The sequence below is a fragment of the Leucopleurus acutus genome (genome assembly GCF_964270905.1).
Source record: "Leucopleurus acutus genome assembly, chromosome: 14".
Taxonomy (NCBI): Eukaryota; Metazoa; Chordata; class Mammalia; order Artiodactyla; family Delphinidae; genus Leucopleurus; species Leucopleurus acutus.
This window is the reverse complement of record NC_139156.1, coordinates 59,381,855-59,403,702: the sequence shown is the minus strand read 5'-3', so window position 1 is coordinate 59,403,702 and position 21,848 is coordinate 59,381,855. Positions and strand designations below refer to the sequence as shown.

The 21,848-nt window shown below is 36.6% G+C and overlaps 1 protein-coding gene across 2 annotated transcripts in view; it reads left to right on the top strand.

The window, feature by feature from the left end:
- The window catches only part of FAM149B1 (family with sequence similarity 149 member B1), a 57,136-nt gene that overhangs the window by 24,327 nt on the left and 10,961 nt on the right, over positions 1 to 21,848 (top strand). For both annotated transcript variants that reach the window (XM_082854032.1, XM_082854033.1), the window contains exons 5-7: positions 394 to 510; positions 7,693 to 7,860; positions 11,457 to 11,644. In XM_082854032.1, the coding sequence (XP_082710158.1) occupies positions 394 to 510; positions 7,693 to 7,860; positions 11,457 to 11,644 (473 nt within the window). The remainder of the gene's footprint in view (positions 1 to 393; positions 511 to 7,692; positions 7,861 to 11,456; positions 11,645 to 21,848) is intronic.

The window sequence follows — 21,848 nt, the reverse complement described above, 5'->3', positions numbered from 1 at the left end:
TACACATACTTAAAATTTATAAAGCTTCATGTTCTTAAGAATATAATTCAGTTTTCACTAATTTGGCCTGGCTTTCACCCACTTTGGCAAATTTAATGAAGATTGCTATAGGGGATGGAGGGAAAATTACAAATGTTTGCCCAGTTCCCTTGGATTTTTTTCAGTGGGGTGGAAAAGCTTTATCCTTTCTATCTCCATTGTATAGGAGAGAGATATACCTTTAAAAAGGCTCTGGATTCACATTTCTCTCAAGAATCATTCTAAATCAGTAACGGACTAAGTATGTACTAGACTTCTATGTAGAGCCATCAAATTTGTTCCAAAAATACCTACATTTTGTATGTATGCCAGGTGAAGGTGCTTAATTATCTCTTTATGTTCTTCACTTTGAAGGATTCTGGGTAGGCAGATAATCACTCCAAGTGAAGGTTATGGACTGTATCCTAGATCCCCTTCTGCTGTTTCAGCTTCACATGAGGCAACAATGTCTCAAGAAAGAGATTCTACTATGTAAGTATTCTAATATGTAAGTACTTATGTATTCTAATGTGCAAGTATTATATTCTACCAGTTATACTAAGGGATTAAAATACTTCTTCCTATTTATTGGTATTTAGTAAAGCACAGCAAATTCTGTAAGATTGACCATAGTCTTTATGCATATTAGAATTCTGTTACTTAGTTTTTTGTTCAAAAGTAAGACATTCTCTAGGATTTAAGGGTTATTCAGATTCATATATATCTACGTCCATCTATAAATCTAGGCACTTCCCTCTTGGAATAAATGTGTAGATAGACTGGTTTAAAGAAATTCAGGGATCTAAGAAACAGACTTTAAAATTTTTTGAAAAAAATTCTGAAAAGTCATTTTCTTAAACATATAATACTAATTAAAACTTAATTTCTTTATAGAAGTTAAACTGGTATTAGTTTATCAGCTTAAAATGGGTAATTAGTACACTAGCTAAAATGGCTAATTCTTTAACACCTCAAACTCTTTATTTTTATTTTTACTTTTTAAAAATATTGGGAATTCCCTGGTGGTCCAGTGGATAAGACTCTGTGCTCCCAATACAGGGGGCCTGGGTTCAATCCCTGGTTGGGGAACTAGATCCTGCATGCATGCTGCAACTAAGAGTCCGCATGCTGCAACTAAGAAGCCCGCATGCCGCAACTAAAGATCCCATGTGCCACAACTAAGACCCAGCACAGCCAAATAAATAAATAAGTAAATAAATAAATTCCTTTACTTTTTCCTAAGACTGTAATTTTACTTATACTGATACCTTCTAAGAGTTGTAGTAATACTTTCTTTTGATGCCTTTTGGGGCTTGTAGTAATTTCATCAGACCACAAAGTAAAACATTATTGTCTTAGGCCAGTTAAGGTTATGAGATCTGGGTTATCAACTAACTGATTTTTGGTCAGAGAATGGGATTTGTTTACTTCTTTCAAAGTGATTTAAGCTCAAGCTTCTGGTCACTAGGCTGAGCTTTCTTTCTAAATTTAAACCTCATGTATTACATCAATAAGCCTTTTTAAGTTTACTCCTTTTATATAAAGGTCAGACTTTTACAAACTAATGTCTCCCACAGAAATGATGTATCCTTTAATTCTCACTGACCAAAATTACATAACTTATGTCCTGCTATTAAGATATATTTACCTGATCTATTAGTATAAACTTTATATATGCCTTATTATTTTATAACTATAAATAGCAGTTCCATTTAGAGATTCCAAAGAAATAAGGAACAAATCTGAGCAGTTAGCTCCTCCTTTTTTAGAACATCTGGCTAAATCATCATTCTGCAACTTAGTACAGGCAACCTTTCTTTCCTTTTTACTTGCTACCACCACTGCTGCTTGGTGCTTCTTATTTTTCGTTCTGCTTTTCTGGATTATTTGACTTACAGTTTTCAATAATTACCTTTCTTTACTATACAGATGAAACAATTACCTATCTATACTTTATATACAGACATATATTTAAATGAAACAAGTTATTCAGCTATATTAGCACGTCACTACTTATTGAAAATAATAACAAATTAAATATAATCCATATTTATTTTCCTATCACTACCACTTTGTCCATACTTGATACTTTCTATCTTGAGTACCATTAATGAACTCATTGCGTTTCAAAATATTTATATATTTTAATTAACCATAATTATTATTGATGCTCAAATTGTTACAACTTGGCCATGTCAAGCTAGTTCCTTTGTTTTTGTCTTGAATGTTTCCTTGTTTTCTGGTTACAATAGGATGCCCCAGGCCCATCCTGGAAAAAAATTGTTTCTTCCTTTAAGGCATGGTATCAGCTGAAATTCAAGGAAATCTGATTCCTTTGAGAGGCTACTAGTATTTGAGAACAAAATTTGGGTAGTGAGGGTATGTAAGTTGGTGATGATGCTGCAATTCTGCCACTTTTTGTAATAAGTGGTGTGAAAAAATGTGTCAAGAATTCATTTTGATATTTTTCAGTTTAACAAATCAGTTTTCCATAAAATATGAGGTTGATCATCTACTTTCTACAAAAATAACATTTCAAATTATATCCATTCTTGCCCCTCCACATTACCTCAGATTCTCCTTTTAAAGTTCAGCGTTAATCCTTTCTGTCCCCACTTAAAAATCTTCAATAGCTTCCCAGTGAATTTAAGATACAAATCTAAAATTATATCATAAGCTGGCCCCAGCCTACATCTCTACCTTTATCTTCTGTCACTCTCTCTCTCATTCATTAATCCTCCCACACTGGATTTCTTTCAAATCTCAAATGTACTAAACAAGGTATTCGGTCCAGCTTCCATTCTTGAGGAGTTCTTGGGCCAGAGGAGAGTAGTATAATAAACAACACAAAAATACAGTCTCTTCCTTTTTGTATCTCTAACACCTTGTACAATGCGTAGAACATGGTTAGCATCAACTTATTTTTTTTTTTACTAAATCATATTTATATGAAAACAAACTCCATGAAAATGAATTAATTGATATTATGGTAGCAAAACAATGTTATCAATCAAGACGAATTAGTGTCTAGGTCAAAATGGAATTCCAGGAACTTTATAACAATAGAAGATGGTGGCAGCATAAGGAGAAAACACAGCCCAGAAAAGGACCATGAAGAAGATGAGTCTGAGGACATTTCCATTTGAAAAGAAACTATGCAGTCATCTGCTTCAAGTTAGCTTAAGGGGCTTACCTACCCTTACTTTAAATACATACCTCAACAAAAATTAACTATAATATCTAATAAGTTGCTAAAGTATATGACTATATGCAGAATTATAACCCTTAAAAAATCATTAAAGAATGGAGAGCTCAGAAATAAACCTCTGCGTATATGAGTAAATAATTTTCAGCAAGGGCGCCAAGACTACACAATGCGAAAGGACAGTCTCTTCAACAAATGGTGCTGGGGAAAGAATGCAAAAGAATGAAGTGGGACCCTTATACCATATACAGAAATTAACTCAAAATGGATTTTATAGACCTAAATGGAAGACCTAAAACTATTAAAACTCCTAGAATAAAACACAGGGGAAAAGCTTCAGGATATTGGATTTGGCAATGATTTATTGGATAGAACACCAAAAGCTTAGGCAACAAAAAGCAAAAATAGACAGATGGGACTACATCAAACTCTAAATTTTCTGTGCGTCAACAGAAACAATCATCAGAGTGAAAAGGCAACTTATGGCATGGGGGAGAATATTTGCAAATTGCATGTCTGATAAGGAGCTAGTATCTAGAATATATGAGGAACTTCTACAATTCAACAACAACAACAAAAATAACCCAATTAATAAATGGACAAAGGGGGGCTTCCCTGGTGGCACAGTGGTTAAGAATCTGCCTGCCAATGCAGGGGACACGTGCTGTGGAGCAACTAAGTCCGTGCGCCACAACTACTGAGCCTGCACTCTAGAGCCAACGAGCCACAACTACTGAGCCTACATGCTACAACTACTGAGGCCCATGCGCCTAGAGCCTGTGTTCTGCAACAAGAGAAGCCACTGCAATGAGAAGCCCATGCACCGCGATGAAGAGTAGCCCTGGCTCGCCACAACTAGAGAAAGCCTGTGCACAGAACAAAGACCCAACGCAACCAAAAATAAATAAATAAAATACAATAAAAAGAAAGAAAATGTGGTATATACATACGATGGAATATTACAGAAGGAAATCCTGTCACATGCTACAATAGGGATGAACCTCAAAGATATTATGCTAAGTGAAATAAGCCCGTCACAAAAGGACAAATACAATATGATTCCAGCCATCTTTAGTATCTAAAGTAGTCAAATCATAGAAACAGAAAGTACAAGCGGAGTTGCCAAAGGGAGGGGAGGAAGGGGAAGGGGCAATGAGTGTTTAATGGATATCAGAGTTTCAGTTTTGCAATGTAAGAAAGTTCAAGAGATCTGTTGAACAATAATGTGAACATACTTAACACTGTTGAACTGTATGGTTTTAAATGCTTATGATGGTGTATTTAATCTTATATTGTTCACCACAGTTTTTAAAAAATCATTAAAGTGACATGGTATGGTTTCTCCTAAGCCCACCTCCCTCATGTCACTCATTACAAATTATAGCTTTTGCTTTCATTTTCTTTGATTTTTTTTTTTTACAACTGTCCTAAATGCAAAAGCCCAGTCAAGCTAATTACAAATCAGACTTTTTCAGACATAAGGAGCTTTCTGAAGCTCTCCAAAACCATGGAGATGTTCTCTTTCCGTTTTTCTACTGGTAGGGCCATCCACAATCATATTTCCTTTCCTAGTGTACTAAGTTATATTTTCTTCCTTTTGGCATCATGAGATCACAACTTCATGTAACTTTCCTCTATTTTGATCATCGCTAGAGGTCCACTGGAAGATAAGTTGGTCTGAAATGGAGTTGAGAGTGGTTAATTGTACTTTTCAGATCCTAGTCAGGAAGGAGAGAGCTCTTGGCCACTTGTTCCTCCTAGCCAACCTGGAGGGCCTTGCAGTGATCACCTCCATGAAGGCTGCAGAATTCTGCCTCCTAAGGCCTACACCTGAGGGCTGGCTCCAAATTAAACTCTTTGTTTAAATAAGAAACCCAGCAAAGTCATTTTATCCTCCATGCATGTGGGAGAAGAATAAAGTGGCAATGATTTCTTTCCGCTCACAAGAAAACAGATCTGAACTTAAATATTACTATCAGGGCAATACATTATTAGATAAGACCACTGTTATTTTTTTAGTAAGTAAGAGAATTACAAACATTTTAGAAGTTAAAGGTTATTTTCCAGACATGGTAATCTCTGAAGTCTGATGATTTAAAAGATCCCTTTGTTAGAAACAACATTTGCAAAGACAGCTTTATGATGTAGAATACTATCTGTTCTTTGCTGCAGCTTTAGGGGAAATGGGAACACTTTTCCTTCTCATCTAACTGAAAATTTTTTTAACTGACAAAAAGGCCTATACTTTGTTAGAAAAGCCTATTTTTTTTTCAGAGCAAGTAATTCCATTAGTTACCACTGACTAAAAAATGATTGGTTAGTAATACAAATGGAACGATACAGTAGCACAATAACATAAGGAATGCTGGGAGTGCAGTGTTTGACATGGATTTGACAGCTTTTAATTTTGTCATGTTATCATGTTGAAAAAAAATACTAACACCACTGTTTTATAAAAGAAATGACATATTAACACAAAAAAGCATGTCTCAAAATAAGGACAGTCCTTTTCAAGAAAGGGCATTTTTTTGTCTTACTGAGCATTGTTCTTATTTTGCTCATTTTGATGTGGATCCGTAAAAATTTTGTCATGGATTGCCATAAATCTGTTGACTAGATTTTGGGTATCACTGTTTAGAATTTCAGAACAGAGACTTAAAAAACCTAAAGTCTCAAGTTTAGAGACTTTTATAAACGATAATACCAGCTGGTTTTGATATATTTGTTCTTCAAACTGTTTTCCCATTTCTTATTGTCTCTCTGTCCCCCATGCCTCCTGCCATGGTCCAGGCTCTCATCAGCTTACCAGCTCTTGTTTCATCTTTTGCACTAGCCTCCTAACCACATTATCCTCTTCATCACCACCATAGTGATCTTTTAAAGCAAGGATGCTGTCATTCCCCTTCTTAAAAACTTCAATTCCATTGCTATCAATTAGCCAAAGTTAACAAAGTACTTCACAGTCTGGCCTAATACCCTTCCAACCACTTCCTATGAACAATACACCTTATTTAACGGCTTACATAACAGAGAAATTTCTCTTTTAAAAGAAGTCTGGAGGAAGGGTATCTAAAGATAGTACAGTGGTAGTATGGTGTTTTCAGGGTCCTAGACTCATTTCATCTTTCTGCTACATTGTGCTAGCCCAGGATACTTTTCCTGAGTTTTGGGTTTTTTCTTGGTGGTCCAAGACAGCTGATAGAGTTCCAAACATGACATTCACTTTCCAGGTAGCAGGAAGCAGGAAAGGCAGAAGGGCAAAAGGGCACCCCTTAAAGCTAACCCAGTTCTCTTTAAACAGCCTCCCCAGAGTCCCACATAACAATTCTGCTCATATCTCATTGGTCACATCTGGCTGCAAGGTGGTGGGAAATGTCATCTTTGAGGTGCGTGTATTGCTCTCCTGAATTAAATTGGCATGATGTATTAGGAGAGGCAGGGAGAATCGATATTGGGGGCACCTAGTGTTCTCTGCCACATATGTATAGAGTTTTTTGAAATTACTGTACATATTTTATAATCTTTTTATAATTACCATTTTATTATGGGAATCTTCCATTTTGTCCCCCAACATTAATTTAGTAACCTCATAGAATTCCACTGCATGAATATACCATTATTTAAACAACCAATCCCCTATCCTATATTTTGAAACAGTTGGGCCAGTTTTGAATTTTAGCAATTATAAGCAGTTCTGTGATGATAATTTTTATAGCTAAATCTTATAGGTCATATCCTCGAAGGAAATCCCCTACAAATGAAACCACTGAATCAAAGTGTATTTCTGTTTTAAGGTTTCTAATACATATTTCCAAAATGTCTTCCAAAAAGATTTTCCCACTAGCCTTGCTGAAAAGTGCCATAGGTTTATTCTTTTTTCATTGTTTAAAAGATACTTAAGGTACAAAAAGGTATAAAGAATAACACAAAGCATACATTGGTTATATTTAATATTTGGTTAAACTGAGAGCCATTTAAAAAATTGTACTGCTCAGATTTGACTGACTTTCTCCAAAGTAAACCTGCTGAAGTGAAGGCGTCATCATATATTCGTTGAATACCTGGGTAGGATGAGAAATTTAAATAGAAGTAAGGGAAGATACTTGCCCTTTAGGAGTATACATTTTGAACAATGATGGAGTTATTGAAATAAGCATATAACCTCCTGAGGTACTTTAAAGAGCTAATTATGAATGTAAATATTATTAGATTTTTAAAAATATTTTATAGCCATAGCTGTTGCATCTGAAAAGATAGCAAGCAGTATTCAATAGTGCATAATATACCTAAGCAGAGTGGGTCTATAGCTAGTATTTATTTATTCCTGTTCTGAGAAATAACAGGTATTAAGGTTTAGAGTAGCCCAGGAAGGTGTCACTAGGGCAAGGGACCTTGAGCTGAAACTTGTGCGAATGAGTTCCTTTGAGAACTGTTTATGTTGAACATAATTAATATTTTTCCTCTTCCAGATTTGGTATTAGGGGAAAGAAGTTACATTTTTCATCTTCATATGCTCCTAAAGCATCTTCCATTGCCAAATCCCCTAGCTTGTGTTCTATGGAAAGAGAAGAGGAAGACTGTATAATCTTCTCGGAAGGAATAATAGAGGAATACCTAGCATTCGACCACACAGATATGTGAGTATTATGTCTTTTAAACTTTTTACTCCCCTGCTATTTTGTTGTTAATATCTATTTTTTCTAAAGTATACTACCAATACTACCTATAATTAAGTTGATGTCTGTTTATTTCTTTTCTATTAGTTCTCAGTTATCCAGTGTCATGTACTTAGTTGATATAAATTCCTATTGCTTTCACATACCAGTCTTCCTTGTATATTTTCTTCCTACACACGTCATTTGCCTCTTCCTGAGATTAAACATTTTTTAAATGAATTTTTTTCTCCACATAATCTGATTTTCCTCTTTGTAAAGTATCACCAGTCACTCATGAAAACTTTATTCATCTGATTCTAAATCCAGTGCTCTCCTCACTATTCCATGCTACTTTTCTGATATATTAAACTCTTAAATTATTCCTCTAAGCCTTTAAAAGCTCAGAATTGATAGTCACAGTAGTACATCTAGAAGTGAGAATTTCATTTTAGGCTGTGAGGCTGTGGTTAGGTCTAGTTAGTGTCACATGATTCTGTACTTCTTCCCATATTTCCTACTGAGCCATGCTTACTACATGCTCAAGGTACACAGTCCTAGGGTCAGGTAAACACAACCCAGATTTCCAAACATAACACCGTTGAGCTAGCTCATTGTTCCAAGGGAATCATAAGTATGCTGTTTTGGTTTTGCAGAGATTGCCCCCTTCCCTTTCACTTCATCTGGCCTGAGTCAAATTATCCATATTTTCTCTTCCTTTTTCCTCAAAGGTCTTTTCCCTTCATTTTAGCTTATAAAAAATACAGCAGATTTAACTAATTTAAAATGTGATGTTCATGGCTCATAGGTGTCCCTGGGGCATCTCTTCCCCTTTCCTGATAGTAAACCGAAATGAATTTTCAGGTAAAATGGAAGATTTTTAGAAAGGCAGTCTTCTCTTTAGAGATATCACTGAGATATTGAGATGTGATGAATGAAATCATGTAAGTTTGGAAGAAAATGAGATATGAAAGATTTTTTTTTAAATAACTTGGGAATAGGGAAGGTCTTTCTAACCATAGCACAAAATCTACAAGTCATTTAAGAAATTCTTTAAAAAACTACATAAAATAGTATTTCTGCATAGAAAAAATTCAGAGTCAAAAGACAAATGACAAACTGGCAAAAATATTTGCAGTTCATGCATAGACAGAGGCTTAATTTCCTTAATATGTATATCAGTAAGGAAAAGATTAAAGATGAAACAAAGAACATGAATAGTTCACATTATAAGAAGATGGATTTTAAATATATGAAATGGAATTCATTCACAATTAGAGATACAAATTAAAACTATAATGAGTATTCTTTTACATGTCAGACTATCAAAGAACAAAAGATAAAGGAGGTTAATAATTCCTTGAATGAGAAAAGAGGCATATTCTTTCACTACTGGAGAATTATACCACCTATTTATTTATTTATTTATTTACTTAGGTTTATCAAAAATTTATTCTTCTTTATTGTCAGCACGTTCCATGGTATGGATGTACCACAGTTTGTGCACCTGTGGAAGGACACCTGGGCTATTTCTAGCTTTTGGCTATTATTAATAAAGCTGCTATGAACATTCACGCACAGATTTTTATATGAACAAAAATTTTTATGTCTCTGGGATAAATGCCCGAGAGTATACTTTCTGGATCCTATGTATACCACCTCTTTAAATTGAAATGCACATACCCTTTGACTCAATAATTCTATTTATAGGAATTTATCCTACAGATATAATATCCATGTAGCCAAAGAAGTACATACATATTGTTCCCAACTTAAGATGAGTTGACTTATGATTCCTTGATTTTGCGATGGTACAAAAGTGATACATATTCAGTAGCAACTGTACTTTGAATTTTGATTTTTTTTCCCTTGGCTGGCGATATGCAGTATGATACTCTCTCGGGATGCTGGGCAGCGGCAGCAAGCTGTGGCTCCCAGTCAGCCACACAATCATGAGGGTAAACAACCAATATACTTAAAACCATACAACCATTGCTTTTCGCTTTCAGTAGAGTATACAATAAATTACATGAGATATTCAACACTTTATTATAAAATAGTTTTTGCGTTAGATAATTTTGCTTAGCTGTAGGCTAATGTAAGTGTTATGAGCACATTTAAGGTGGGCTACGCTAAGCTATAATGTTCAATAGGTTAGGCCTATTAAATGCATTCTTGACATGATATTTTCATAAGTTCATTGGGCTGTAACCCAATATGTAAGTTGAGGAATATCTGTAGAAGGGTATTAATTGCAGTATTGATTATAAAAGCAAAGGTTAGTTGATCAATAACTGTCTCGTTAGATATATTATGGTATATCCAATGGAATACTCTGCAGTTATTTTTGTTTGTTTGTTTGTTGCAGTTATTTTTTAAAAGAGGCAGATTTATATACATTGATAGGGATCATGGACAAGATACACTGACAGAAGAGTGAGGTGCAGTACAGTGTATAATGTAACTATCTCTCTGGACCTACGTGTTTGCTTCTGAGAATGGGGACTGGGGGACAGAGATGTAGGAGACTTATTTTTCACTACATACATATATTTCCTTCTATACAATATGAATTTTTATCATATGACTATGTTATCTCCTCTAAAAAGAAATATAAATTGAAATACATTTAATGCTAATCAGCCTCCTCTGCCACTTAATGCCAGGCTAGCTCTTCCTTGGGAAAGGAGAAGCAAAGGGAGTCTGGCTGCCCTGCTTAAATCTCTTAGCATCCTGCTTACCTGCCTACAGTTTCCTATTTCATTCTTGAGCACTTTGTTGCCCCAGGAGTAACTTTCACTGTAAAGGTACTTCTCTCCACCCAAGCCAGTTCCAGAATTTGCTTTGTCTTAGTTTATAATACATCTGTCATAGATAAGCACATCCATCAGCCAAATTTTCTTCCCCCAGAAATCTGGGGCTACTGGCACTCATTGCCAGAGAAGAGACAGACTTGCCTAACTGGAAGTTTCTGGATTATAGATACACAGTCTCCAGAAGAGTCTCAGAGTAGTTTCCTGTGCTGTTGGGCTTCCCTCTTTTTCCTTTACAGCCAATTACCAAATGTTTATTTGGATTAGTAAAAGTATACTAATTTTAATAATCTATGTGGACTACTTCCTTAATGAATCATTGCCTCAAATAATTATGCAGCATAATCACAGTTATATGCGCATTGTTAAATGTGTCAAGTTAATATTAATCTAAATGTTACCCAGTTACAACAAAAAGAGTATTTTTGTGTGCTTAATTGTCATAGGTTGCTTGTTGATCAATTTTAAATGCCCATCTATTTAAAGCTTAAAAAAGTACAATGATTCTGTCTTCTTTTTCTTGTTCTATTTTTTTGGCAGAGTAGGGGGGTGGGGTGGGATGGATGTAAAAAGGGAAATGCAGAGTCTCCTCTGTTGAAAACTCCCTTAGTTCACAAGCCTATTTAATACCTGTGCTATATATGCGGGGAGGAAGGGGGGGTGGTGGCGGGGAGGAGCATAAATCACACTCCTAAGCAGCCAAAAGACAGTGGTGAACACCCAGTGAAGAATAACCATGAAGTCTTTCCTTCTTGCTTCTGTTAACAGGGAAGAGGGGTTTCATGGAGAGAAATCAGAAGCAGCTACAGAGAAACAGAAATTAGGGTACCCACCTATTGCTCCATTTTACTGCATGAAAGAGGATGTCCTTGCTTATGTGTTTGACGATGTGTGGAGCAAGGTCCTAAGCTGTATGGAGCAGCTGACACGTAGTCACTGGGAGGGATTTGCTTCTGGTAAGGCTCTTTGTGAAAACAATATAAAAAAATAATTGTTTATGCTTTCCAAACCGTAACCAGTCTATTAAATTATATGTTCATTAGTACTAAAGAATCATATTTGTATTTCTCATAGAAACTAACAGATATTTGGAAAGTATCTGGGAATGAGTGCATAAGTAACAAGGCCTACTCTATGATGACTAGATAGAGATTGTGCTTTCTCTTTGAATATAATTATTTGTGAGAAAAAACATGTGCAAATACATTTAAAAAACTGCTTTATTGAAGAATTGATATACAATAAACCAATCATATTTCAAGTGTATTATGTGATAAATTGACCTATGTATACAGCCATGAAACCATGAGACAATCAATACAGTGAATATATCCATTACCCTCAAAGTTAATAACCTTGTAATCCCTCCCTCCTGCCCCTACCTGACCCACCATCCCCAAATGACAAGTTATCTGCTTAAATGGTATCATGTAGTATTTACTCTTCTTTTGTCAGCTTCTTTCCCTCAGTGTGATCATTTTGACAGTCATCCATGTCACTGTGTGTGTCAGTAATTTATTCCTTTTATTGTTGAGTTGTATTCCATTGTTCCACAACTTGTTTATCCATTTATCTGTTGATGGACATTTGGATTGTTTTCATTTTTGGACTGTTAATGCTGTTATGAACACTAATGTACAAGAATTTTGACACATATTTCCTTTTCTCTTGGGTAGATTTCTTCAAGTGAAATCGTTGAATTATATGGTTAAATGTATATTTAACTTCTTAAGAACTGTCTGTATTGATTTTCTATGTTGCACAAAAATTATCACAAACTTAGCAGCTTCAAACAACACACATTTATTATCTCACAGACTTGTGGGTCAGAAGTCCAGGAACAGCCAGCTAGTCATTTACTTAAGATCACACAAGGCTGCAATCAAGGTGTTGGCTAAGGCTGGGTTCTCATGTAGAGGCTCAACTAGGAAAGGATCCACTTCCCCTTTTGTGTGTTTTTGGAAGCATCCAGTTTCTTGTAGCTGTAGCAGTCATGGCAGCTTATTTCTCCAAAGCCAGCAAGAAAGACTGAGAGCTAATCTGCTAGCAAGACAGAAACTTACATAACATAATCATGGGGGTGACATCCCATCACTTTTACCCATCATCTTTTGATCTGAAGCAAGTCACAGGTCCTGCCCATGCTCAAAGGGAGGGGTTTAAACGAAGGTGTGAACATCAACAGCTGAGAATCATGGTGGGGGGGTGGGGGGTGCACCTTGGAATTTGTCCACTAGTCTTCCCACTGGCCCTTAGTGATTCATGTGCTCCCACAGGCAAAGTACATTCAACTCCCTTCAAAGGTTTCCAAGAGAATCATCTATTACAGCATCAGCTCCAAAGACTTTGAATCAGGTCCTGGTATGAATGAAGTTCCTGGATGTAATACAGGAAGTGAAATTACTGGGGCACAATTCCTTTCCATCTATAAACCTATGAAACTAAAGCTTATATACACAGGTATATAAACATCTAACTATATAATCCAGCCATTCTACTCCTAGAGACAAGTTATTTGACCCCAACACACCCAACATACAATAGTGGGCCAGGAAAAAGATAACCATTATAGACACTCCAGTTAAAAGGCTGGGGTCAGGGAGGTGAGAGTAAAAAAGGGTCCACAGCAATTCTGAAATCCAGCTGTGAAAATACTGGGAGTTCCTTCATTAAGTTTTAATTAAGGCCTGGAAATAATCCTCTCAGCTTTCTGCTCTACCCTCTGAGCTCTTGGTTTTGACCTCTGAGTCATCCTTCCTTTTTCATGAAACATAGCACATGTTTGTAGCTAAGTAATTTTATTAGGCTGCTTCCTGCCAGTAGAATTTTGGGGGTCTGATAGCCTTCCTTTATTTAGAATCTTTTGCCATCTAGAGAGATTAAGAATTTTCAAAATCATCAAGTCCTGGTTTCTTTATGTTTAATAGTTTTTCCCTCAATTTATCTCTCTCATCTCGTGTTTGATTATAAGCAGCAAGAAAAAAATCAGGCCTCACCTTCAACACTTTGACTGGAAATCTCCTTAGCTATACAACCAAGATCATCACTTAAAAGTTCTGCTTTCCATGTGACCACAGGAGACCATTTCACTAAGCTCTCTGCCACAAAATAACAAGCATCTCCCTACTTCCAGTTTCTAATAACATGTTCCTCATTTCCTTCTGAGCCCTCCCCTACAGCTTCCTCCAAATCCAGATTCCTACTAAGTCTGTTCAAGGTAATTTATGTCTTCTCTATCATGCTTCTCAAAGTTCTTCTAGCTTCTACCCATGAACAATCAAAAATGAAATTAAGGAAACAACTCATTTATAATAGCATCAAAAAGAATAAAATACTTAGGAATAAACTGAACCAAGGAAGTGTAAGACTTGTATGCTGAATACTACAAAATATTATTGAAAGAAAATAGAGAAGACCTAAAGAAATAGAAAGACACCCTCTGTTTATGGATTGGAAGACTAAATATCGTTAAGATGGCAATACTCCCTAAATACATCTACAGATTGAGTATAACCTTATCATAATTCTAACTGCCTTTTTTGTAGAAATGATCCTGAAATTCATACAGAAATGCAAGGTATCCTGAATATCCAAAACAATATTGAAAAAGAACAAATTTGGAGGATTCATACTTCTTGGTTTTAAAACATAATACAAAGCTACAGTAATCAAAACAGTGTGGTACTGGCATAAGAACACATACTGATCCAAGGAATAGAATCAAAAGTCCAGAAATAAATCCACACATCTATGGCCAACTGATTTTCAACAGGGGTGCCAAGACCATTCAATGGGGGAAGAATAGTCTCTTTAAGAAATGGTACTGGCAGGGAATATAGCCAATATTTTATAATAACTGTAAATGGGGTATAACCTTTTAAAATTGTGAATCACTATGTTGTACAACTGAAACTTACAGAATATTGTAAATCAACTATATGTCAATCAAAAACAAATTCAGATAGGAAAAAAAAAAGAAATTGTGCTGGCACAACTGGATAGCCACATGGTAAAGAATGAAGTTAGACTCTTACTTCACACCATATACAAAATATCAACTTGAAGTGGATTGAAGGTACACATTTAAGAGCTAAAACTATAAAACTTAGAAGAAAACATTGGAGTAAATCTTCATGAGCTTGGATTTGGCAGTGGATTCTGAGATATGACACCAAGACCACAAACAACAAAAGAAAAAATAAATAAACTGGACTCCATCAAAATAAAAAACTTTAGGGTGTATCAAAGGACATTATCAAGAAACTGAAAAGACCGCCTACAGAATGGGAGGAAGTGTACGTAAATCATACACCTGATAAGAATCTAGTACTCACAGTCTATAAAGATCTACAACTCAAAAACAAAAGAAAAAACAACCCAATTTAAAAATGGGAAAATAGGGCTTCCCTGGTGGCACAGTTAAGGATCCGCCTACCAAAGCAGGGGACACGGGTTCAAGCCCCAGTCCAGGAAGATCCCAGATACCGCAAAGCAACTAAACCCATGCGCCACAACAGCCTGCGCTCTAGAGCCCACGAGCCACAGCTACTGAAGCCCACATGCCTAGAGCCCATGCTCTGCAACAAGAGAAGCCACCACAATGAGAAGCCCACACACCACAACAAAGAGTAGCCCCCACTTGTCGCAACTAGAGAAAGCCTGTGCGTAGCAACGAAGACCCAATGCAGCCAAAAATAAATAAATAAATTTATTTTTTTTTAAATGGGCAAATAACTCAAACAGACATTTCTCCAAAGAAGATATACAAATAGCCAATAAGCACATGAAAAGATGTTCAACATCATTATTCATTAGGGAAATCAAATCAAAACGAAAACCACAATGAGACACCACTTCAAACCCACTAGGATGGCTGTATTTTTTTTAAAAAAAGAAAAGGACAATAACAACTGTTCATGAGGTTGTGAAACTGGAACCCTCATAAATTGCTGGTGGGAAGGTAAAGTGGTACAGCCACTGTGGAAACAGTTTGGCAGTTCCTCAAAAAGTTAAACATAAAATTACCATATGACCTAGCAATTCCACTCAAAGTTATATAATCAAGAGCAATGAAATATATCCACACAAAACCCTGGCATGAATGTTCATAGCAGCATTAGTCATAATAGTCAAAAAGTGGAACCAGGACTTCCCTGGTGGCGCAGTGGTTAAGAATCTGCCTGCCAATGCAGGGGACACGGATTTGAGCCCTGGTCTGGGAAGATCCCACGTGCCGCAGAGCAACTAAGCCCAGGCACCACAACTACTGAGCCTGAGCCTTAGAGCCTGCAAGCCACAACTACTGAGGCCGCATGCCACAACTACTGAAGCCCATGTACCTAGAGCCTGTGCTCCACGACAAGAGAAGCCACCGCAATGAGAAGCCTGCGCACTGCAACGAAGAGTAGCCCTGCTCGCCACAACTAGAGAAAGCCCACTCACAGCAATGAAGACCCAATGCAGCCAAAAATAAATAAGTAAAAAAATTTATTTTTTAAAAAAAGTGGAACCAACCTAGACATCCATCAACTGATGAACGGATAAACAAAATTTGGTATTCAAAACAAAATTTGGTATATCCATGTGTTATGGACTGAATTGTGTCCCCCTCAAAATCCATATGTGGAAGCCCTAACCCCCAATGTGAGTAGGTTTGGAAATAGGGCCTTTAGGGAGGTAATTAATGTTAATTGAGTCAGAAGGATGGGACCCTAATCCTATAGGGTTGGTATCCTTGTAAGAAGAGGAAGAGACATCACAGCTCTCTATTTCTGTGTGTGTAAAGAGAAGAAGTCAGGCAAGGACAGAGGGAAAAGGCAGCTGCATAGGAGCCAGGAAGAGAGATCACACTATAAACCAACCCTGACAGCACCTTGATCATGGACTTCCAGCCTCCAGAACTGTGAGAAAATAGAATTCTGTTATTTAAGCCATCCAGTCTGTCATATTTTATGGCAGCTTGAGTAACTAATACATCATGCAATGGAGTATTATTCATATATTAGAAGGAATTAAGGGACTTCCCTGGTGGCACAGTGGTTAAGAATCTGCCTGCCAATGCAGGGGACATGGGTTCGATCCCTGGTCTGGGAAGATCCCACATGCCACGGAGCAACTAAGCCCCTGCGCCACAACTACTGAGCCTGCGCTCTAGAGCCCTTGAGCCACAGCTACTGAAGCCCACATGCCACAACTACTGAAGCCCATGTGCCTAGAGCCCGTGCTCTGCAACAAGAAGCCACTGCAATGAGAAGCCTGCTCACCACAACTAGAGAAAGGCCGCGCACAGCAACGAAGACCCAACGCAGCCAAAAATAAATAAATTATTTTTTAAAGAAAGGAATTAAGTAATGAAGCATCTTAAAACATGGGTGAACCTTGAAAATATTACGTTAAACGAAAGAAGACATACATAAAGGGCCACATATTGTATGATTCCATTAAGGTGAAATTTCCAGAACAGGCAGGTCCATAGAGAAAGTAGTTTAATGATTGCCAGGGGACGGAGGAAGAGGTGCATTGGGAGGTATGGGGTTTCTTTTTGGAGTGATGGAAATTTTCTGAAATTAGATAGTGGTGGTGGTTACAGAAAATCATGAATATACTAAAAACCACTTAATTGTATACTGTAAAATGGTTAAAAATGGTGACTCATGTTATGCAAATTTTATCTCATTAAAAAATTTTTTTTAATTCTTGCAACCTGAGAGATGTCCTCTAAAACTTTTTGTATGTGAGTCTGTTGGTGAGAAATGCTTTCTTTTGATATATGAAAATTTCCTTATTTTTCTTTCATTTCTGCAAGATAGTTGTGTGGTGTACTGAATTTTAGGTGGACACTTTTTCTCTTGGTACTTTTTTTTTTTTAACATTCAGTGTATCTCGTTTATTTTTTAAAAAAATTTTTATCATATTGGAGTATAGTTGGTTAACAATGTTGTGTTAGTTTCAGGTGTACAGCATAGTGATTCAGTTATACATATACATGTATTTCCTTTTTTTCAAATTCTTTTCCCATTTAGGTTATTAGAGTATTGAGCAGAGTTCCCTGTGCTATACAGTAGGTCCTTGTTGGTTACCTATTTTATTTTATTGGAGTATAGTTGCTTTACAATATTGTGTTAGTTTCTACTGTACATACAGCAAAGTGAATCAGCTATACATATACATATATCCCCTCTTTTGGATTTCCTTCTTCATACTTTAAAGATGTTGTCCACCGTCTTCTCACTTGCACAAGAAATCTGATGTCATCCTTTTCTTTGTTCCTGCGTTCATATATTTTTTCTTTGGCTGCTTTTAAGATTTTTCTCATTTTCACTGGTTTTGAGCAATTTGATTATGATGTGCCTTGATGTAACTTTCTTCATGTTACTTCTGCATGGAGTTTGTTGAGCTTCTTGGATCTGTGGGTTTATTGTCTTCATTGTTTGGAAAGTTTTCAGCCATTATTTCTTCAGATATTTCTTCTGGTGCCCACCATCCCTTAGGACACCAGTTACTCATATATATTAGTCCATTTGCTTACTGATCCCTCAAATGTGATGCTTTAATTAAAGAATTTTCTTCTCTGTGTATTTCAATTTGGATGTTTCCTATTGTGCCTTCAAGTTCATTAATATTTTCTTTTACAATGGTGAATCTGCTGTTAAGCTCATCCAGTGTATTTTTCTACTCATTGTTTTCTGTGAAGTATGATTTAGGTGAATTTTATATCTTCCATGTCTCTTTTTGAAAAAGTGGGATAACTCAAACATATGTGTGAATTCTGGGTTGGTTTCAATGATTGATATTCTTCTCATTGTGAGTTGTATTTTCCTGCATGGTATTCTTTGGGTGCCAGACATGGTGAATTTTATCTTATTGGGAGTTTTTTTTTTTTTTTTGTATGTATCTTCTTCAGTTTTTCCTGGGATGCACTTAAGTTACTTGGAAAAAATTTGATCTCTTCTGGTCTTGCTTTTATGATTTGTTATAGACAGGTCATCCAGTCCAACTAATTATCCCCCAGATACTGAGGCAAGATTGTCCTAAGTACTCTGCCCAATGCCCCATTAATTATGAGTTTTTCTAGTATGGCTGGAAGAACCAGGCACTGTTCCTGGTCCCATGTGAGCAGCAGGCACTATTCCCTCTAATTCTTTCAGTTGGTTCTCTTTCCTAGCCTCAGGTGGTTTTTTCTCATACATGCAGTGTTCAATACTCCTTTGAGTACTCAAAGGACACCCCACACTCTACAGATATCCTGGGTTCCCTTTCTGTGCATTTTTCTTCTCTGATACTCTGTCCTATGAACCCTAGCAGTCTTGGTCTCTCTGGACTTTCAAATCAGGGAGTCCACCAGGATCCGCCTTTGTTCTCCCTCTTTGTGTCATGTCTTGGAAACTCTTTCAAGGCAGTTGCAGAGTTAGCATCATTTGTTTACTATCTCATGGTTCACTGTCTTTCATTACCTGATGCCCAGTGTCTTAAAAGCTGTTGTTTCACGGATTTATTGGTTGTTTTAAGCAGGAGGGTAAAGCCAGTCCCTGTTGCTCCATCTTGGCTGGAAGCACAAGTCCAGGAAATACATTAAAAAAAACACTTCTATTAAAGTGTATCTAGGGGAGAGACTTCCCTGGTGATCCAGAGGGTAAGATTCCATGCTCCCAATGCAGGGGACCCAGGTTCGATACTTGGTCAGGGAACTAGAACCCGCATACATGCCGCAACTAAGAGTCCACATGCCACAACCAAGAAGTCCGCATGTCGCAACTAAGATCCCATGTGCCACAACTAAGACCTGGTGCAGCCAAAATAAATTTTAAAAATATATTTAAAAAATATAAAGCATATCTATATAGAATATTGCAAAATAAATTTACATCAAGCTTGATTAATTTTTTTTTTTTTTTTTTTTGCGGTACGCGGGCCTCTCACTGTTGTGGCCTCTCCCGTTGCGGAGCACAGGCTCCGGACGCGTAGGCTCAGCGGCCATGGCTCACAGGCCTAGCCACTCCGCGGTACGTGGGATCTTCCCAGACTGGGGCACGAACCCATGTCCCCTGCATCGGCAGGCAGACTCTCAACCACTGCGCCACCAGGGAAGCCCTTGATTAATTTTTAAAAACTGAGTCGACTTGTATGACCAATGCTCATATCAAGAACAGAACATTACCAACACTTCAGAAGCCCCTTTCATGTTACTAAACTCCTACCCCCCAAAAGTAAACCTATCCTGAGTTACAGCACCACAGATTAGTTTTGCCTGTTTTAAAACTTTTAAGAATGTATGTGCCCTTCTGCATTTGGCTTCTTAAACTCAACACTGTTAGATTCAACTGTTTTGAGTGTAACAATAGTTCATTTTCATTGTTATATAGTATTTTATTGTATGAATATATCACATTGTACTGTTGATGGACATTTAGGTAGTTTCCAGTTTATGTCTGCTGGCATATAGTGCTGTTATAAACATTCTTGTATATGTCTTTTGGTGAACATATGTAGTGGGTACATAACAGTGGCACTGCTAGGTCATAGGATATGCTATTCCCACTTCAGTGGATACTGCCAAATTTTTTTCCAAAGTGGATGCATCTATTTACACTTTCTCCAGTATTGTATGAGCATTCCAGTTGCTCCACATGTTTGCCACAGTTGATACTGTCCATGTGAGTTTTTTTTTTTTTAAAAGCCACTCTGTTGTATGCATGTTTAAGTTCCCTTTTAAAGCTGGTATTGGAGAAGAGTAGGTCTAAGACCCTTTCAAAACAAACTGCTTTATATTATGTGAGGTTAAGTTTTGGGAGATACAGGACAGATAAAGTCCAGAGACATATCCAAACCCCAATAATAATAAATCCTGGTAATAAAGGAATTACTTCAGTTTTCAGTATCAACCACTGAAAGTTTTCAGAGAAAACTTTCATTTTACCTTTCACAATTTTACCAATGTTAGGCTATGAATTAATATCCTTTTAGTTTATTTTTCCATGCATCCATAAATTTAGGTTATTTCATTGTATAACTATTGTGATTTTGAAACTTAAAGTTTGAAAAAAAGACAATGATCTTTAATGATCTATAATGGAGCTGGAAGGTCTCTGACTGGTTTAGTGGGTTGATTGACCTAAAATAGGGATCAGCAAACTTTGTGTATAAAGAGCCAGATGGTAAATGTTTTAGTCTTTGCCAGCCATCCAGTCTCTGTTGCAACTACTCAACTCTGCCCTTGAAAGCAGCAATAAACAATGTGTATATGAGTGGATGTGGCTGCGTATACTACTATATACTCAGTATACATCTTCCCCAAGGACATATGTAAGAATATCCATGACAGCATTATATACTGGAAAACATAAACTGGAAACTACCCAAACATCCCTCAACAGCAGAACGTGATATATTCATATGATGGAGTACTATACAGTAATGAGAATAAGCAAATTACTCTTACAGCTTTATTTACAAAAACTGGCAGTGGTAATGGGCATGAGGTTTCACTAGTTGTGTGTGGTTATTTAAATTTTAATTAATTACAATTAGGTAAAATTTAAATTGTTCTCAATCACACCAGCCAAATTTTATTTTTTTTTACTTAAGTATAGTTGATTTACAATGTTGTGTTAATTTCTGCTGTACAGCAGTGATTCAGTTATATACATATGTACATTCTTTTTTAAATATTCTTTTCCATTGTGATTTATCATAGGATATTGAATATAGTTCTTCTGTGCTATACAGTAGGACCTTGTTGTTTATCCATTCTATATATAAAAGCTTACATCTGCTCACCCCAACCTCTCACTCCATCCCTCCCCCAGTGCCCTCCCCCCGGTGACCACCAGTCTGTTCTCTATGTCCATGATTCTGTTTCACAGAATCACAAAGGTTCATTTGTGTCACATTTTTAGATTCCACGAATAAGTGATATCATATGGTATTTGTCTTTCTCTGACTTACTTCACTTGGTATGATAATCTCTAGTTGCACCCGTGTTGCTGCAAATGGCATTATTTCGTTCTTTTTTACAGAGGAGTAGTATTCCGTTGTATATATAATATATACCATGTTTTCTTTATCCATTCATCTGTTAATGGACATTTCGGTTGTTTCTGTGTCTTGGCCATTGTGAATAGTGCTGCTATGAACATAGGGGCATCTTTTTCAATTATAGTT